We start from the raw sequence: 2,707 nt of genomic DNA, 5'->3' as shown, positions 1-2,707 counted from the left end.
CGTAAGTATCTCCGGAAATTTCTACCACCTGGCGTTGTTTAACGTGTACTCAAATATGAGCAAACGTGCCGGCATGCAGCATTATCACTTTCATCTAAATTGCAGCCGCCGCAGCAGGGATTTGATCCCGCGACCTGCGGGTCAGTAGCCGAGTACCTAAGCCACTAGACCATCGTGGTGGGGCAACTCTACCATGAGTGTTGAAGGTTAAATATATAATGGCGTTGTGTCAAATTTCAAAGCGTAAATATATTGGTCACGTGGAGCAGTTTTAGTAAACAATATAGACGTAAAATTTGTCATTCACACACTTTTTAATCTCATTTTTAATTTCGAAAGAGCTACTTTAGGCATAATCCTAAGCGGTGGATGAAGGTGGGCTCGGCGGCTGTGCACCAACGCAGACCGCTAATCCTTTCACTCTTGTCATGCAGGTGTTTCAGTGCGCATTCCTGCGCATACTGCTTTCCGTTTTCCTGCCAGCTTCCTTGACCACACCGTTGCAGTATCAACATCGTTCCAGCGAAAGTGGCACGCTTACCTGTCACGCCCTCTTGGTCTTCGACACAAGCTTATCAACCGCAACGTACTTGGAACCACTGGATTTCACCTCACGCAACAGATCTGGATCCCTTCCGGCGCCACCGGTCAGCTACATGGTCCTCGACAAAACCTGGTCGACGCTATCAGCATCGGCATCGATGCCTGTGTCGACTACAAAAGAGCGGCCTTTGCCGGCGGCGCTGTGTGGGCTCGGCGGCTGTGCACCAACGCAGACCGCTAATCCTTTCACTCTTGTCATGCAGGTGTTTCAGTGCGCATTCCTGCGCATACTGCTTTCCGTTTTCCTGCCAGCTTCCTTGACCACACCGTTGCAGTATCAACATCGTTCCAGCGAAAGTGGCACGCTTACCTGTCACGCCCTCTTGGTCTTCGACACAAGCTTATCAACCGCAACGTACTTGGAACCACTGGATTTCACCTCACGCAACAGATCTGGATCCCTTCCGGCGCCACCGGTCAGCTACATGGTCCTCGACAAAACCTGGTCGACGCTATCAGCATCGGCATCGATGCCTGTGTCGACTACAAAAGAGCGGCCTTTGCCGGCGGCGCTGTGTGGGCTCGGCGGCTGTGCACCAACGCAGACCGCTAATCCTTTCACTCTTGTCATGCAGGTTAGTAAAACTTACAGTCTTCTCGCTAAGAAGTCTAGTAATTACCTGCTGTTTCAGCTGCCGAGCCCACACTGCTGCGTTCTTGTTGCACTTGAGTGTTCTCGTGTTATTCGTGCCTTGTTGATGATGTCGGGCGATATTGAAAGCAATCCGGGTCCTGCTTCTAATGCTGTACTAACTGAACTGCAGAAATTGTCTGCCGGTCAGACGGAATTAATCAGTCAGGTACAGGACCTTAAGTCCCATTTGCTATCAACAGATAAATCTATAGCAGATCTCAGTAGACGCATGACTGATCTGGAAGGGCACTGCCAAAATATTATTTCCTTACGTACTGATGTGGAAGCGCTCAGAAGAGACACCGCTCGCGCGAGTGACCTTCTGCGCAAGCTTGAAGCACGCGTGGATGAAGCCGAGAATCATTCTCGGCGCAATAACCTCATATTTTATGGCCTTCCTGAATCAACTGGATCGGAAGCACTTGTCCAAGTTGAACAACTTGTCATCAAGCACTGCCGAGATCGTCTAGGTATTTCCATCGATCCGAAGGAAATTGAGCGCGCGCATCGTCTGGGTCGCCGCAAGGGTACTAACCACCATCGCCCCATAATAGTTAAATTCGCATTCCATAAAACAAAAGGAGAGATTCTTTCTAATGGACGGAAATTTAAAGGAACCACTTTTAGTGTTGGTGAAGATTTTTCTCGTCGTGTGCAAAACGTCCGTCGGCAATTGATTGCCTTTGCTAAAACCAAGTCGCTGCCTTTTTCCATCACGTACAAGACACTGCTAATGGGTCACAAGCGCTACGTCTACGATGAGCAATCGCAAACTGTAAGGGAAGCGTCGTAGCAATTTCCTCGGCGCAAATCTGCCGGGCACACCCCCACACCTCAATCTGGCCTGTCACTTTCGGTAGTCTTTGCTAACGCGCGCAGTTTTTTTCCGAAACGCATAACTTTTTCTGAGCTTGCTTTGTCATCAAGCAGTAACGTATTGGTGATAACCGAGACTTGGCTGACAAATGATATAACCGATGCAGAAGTGCTAGATCACCTACCTGGATTTCAACTTTATCGTAAGGACCGTACAGGCGCACGTGGAGGCGGGGTTCTGATAGCTGTGCACCAACAGTTATCGTGCTCGGTGGCCAGGACCAACTCTCCTGAACTTGAAATTCTTTGGGTCGTTTGCCGTGCTCGCCCTCATACTGTCCTTGTAGGCGTTTGTTATAGGCCCCCGAACAGTGACCCAGATTTCGCATATAAGCTCAACAACAACCTGAGTGACCTTGGGAAACAGTATCCGCAAGCAGAGATACTGCTTTTCGGCGATTTTGATTTCCCTCAAATAGATTGGAGTAGTAGCGTCCCGTCAGCTGTGGGCAGTGAGCCCGCAAAGGACTTCATAGATTTCTGCCTGAATTGCAATCTAACCCAACTTGTATCCCAACCAACGCGCGTTACAGAGAGCAATTCCAGCATCTTAGATCTAATACTAACTAGTCATCAAGAGAGCTTATCATCAAT

The 2,707-nt window shown here is 49.1% G+C and overlaps 1 protein-coding gene across 1 annotated transcript; it reads left to right on the top strand.

The window, feature by feature from the left end:
* Window positions 1-386: 386 nt before the first annotated feature.
* Window positions 387-2,505, top strand: LOC119173391 (uncharacterized). The gene has a single exon (XM_037424231.2). The coding sequence runs from the start codon at window positions 429-431 to the stop codon at window positions 2,028-2,030; it is 1,602 nt and encodes a 533-aa protein (XP_037280128.2). The 5' UTR covers window positions 387-428; the 3' UTR covers window positions 2,031-2,505.
* The last annotated feature ends 202 nt before the right edge of the window (window positions 2,506-2,707 follow it).

This window comes from Rhipicephalus microplus, chromosome X (genome assembly GCF_043290135.1).
Source record: "Rhipicephalus microplus isolate Deutch F79 chromosome X, USDA_Rmic, whole genome shotgun sequence".
Taxonomy (NCBI): Eukaryota; Metazoa; Arthropoda; class Arachnida; order Ixodida; family Ixodidae; genus Rhipicephalus; species Rhipicephalus microplus.
Note: the sequence above shows the minus strand (reverse complement) of the source record. Positions and strands in the feature narration are given on the sequence as shown.

Coding starts and splice junctions, on each gene's coding strand:
- LOC119173391 (XM_037424231.2), top strand. CDS start 429: ATGCAGGTGTTTCAGTGCGCATTCCTGCGCATACTGCTTTCCGTTTTC.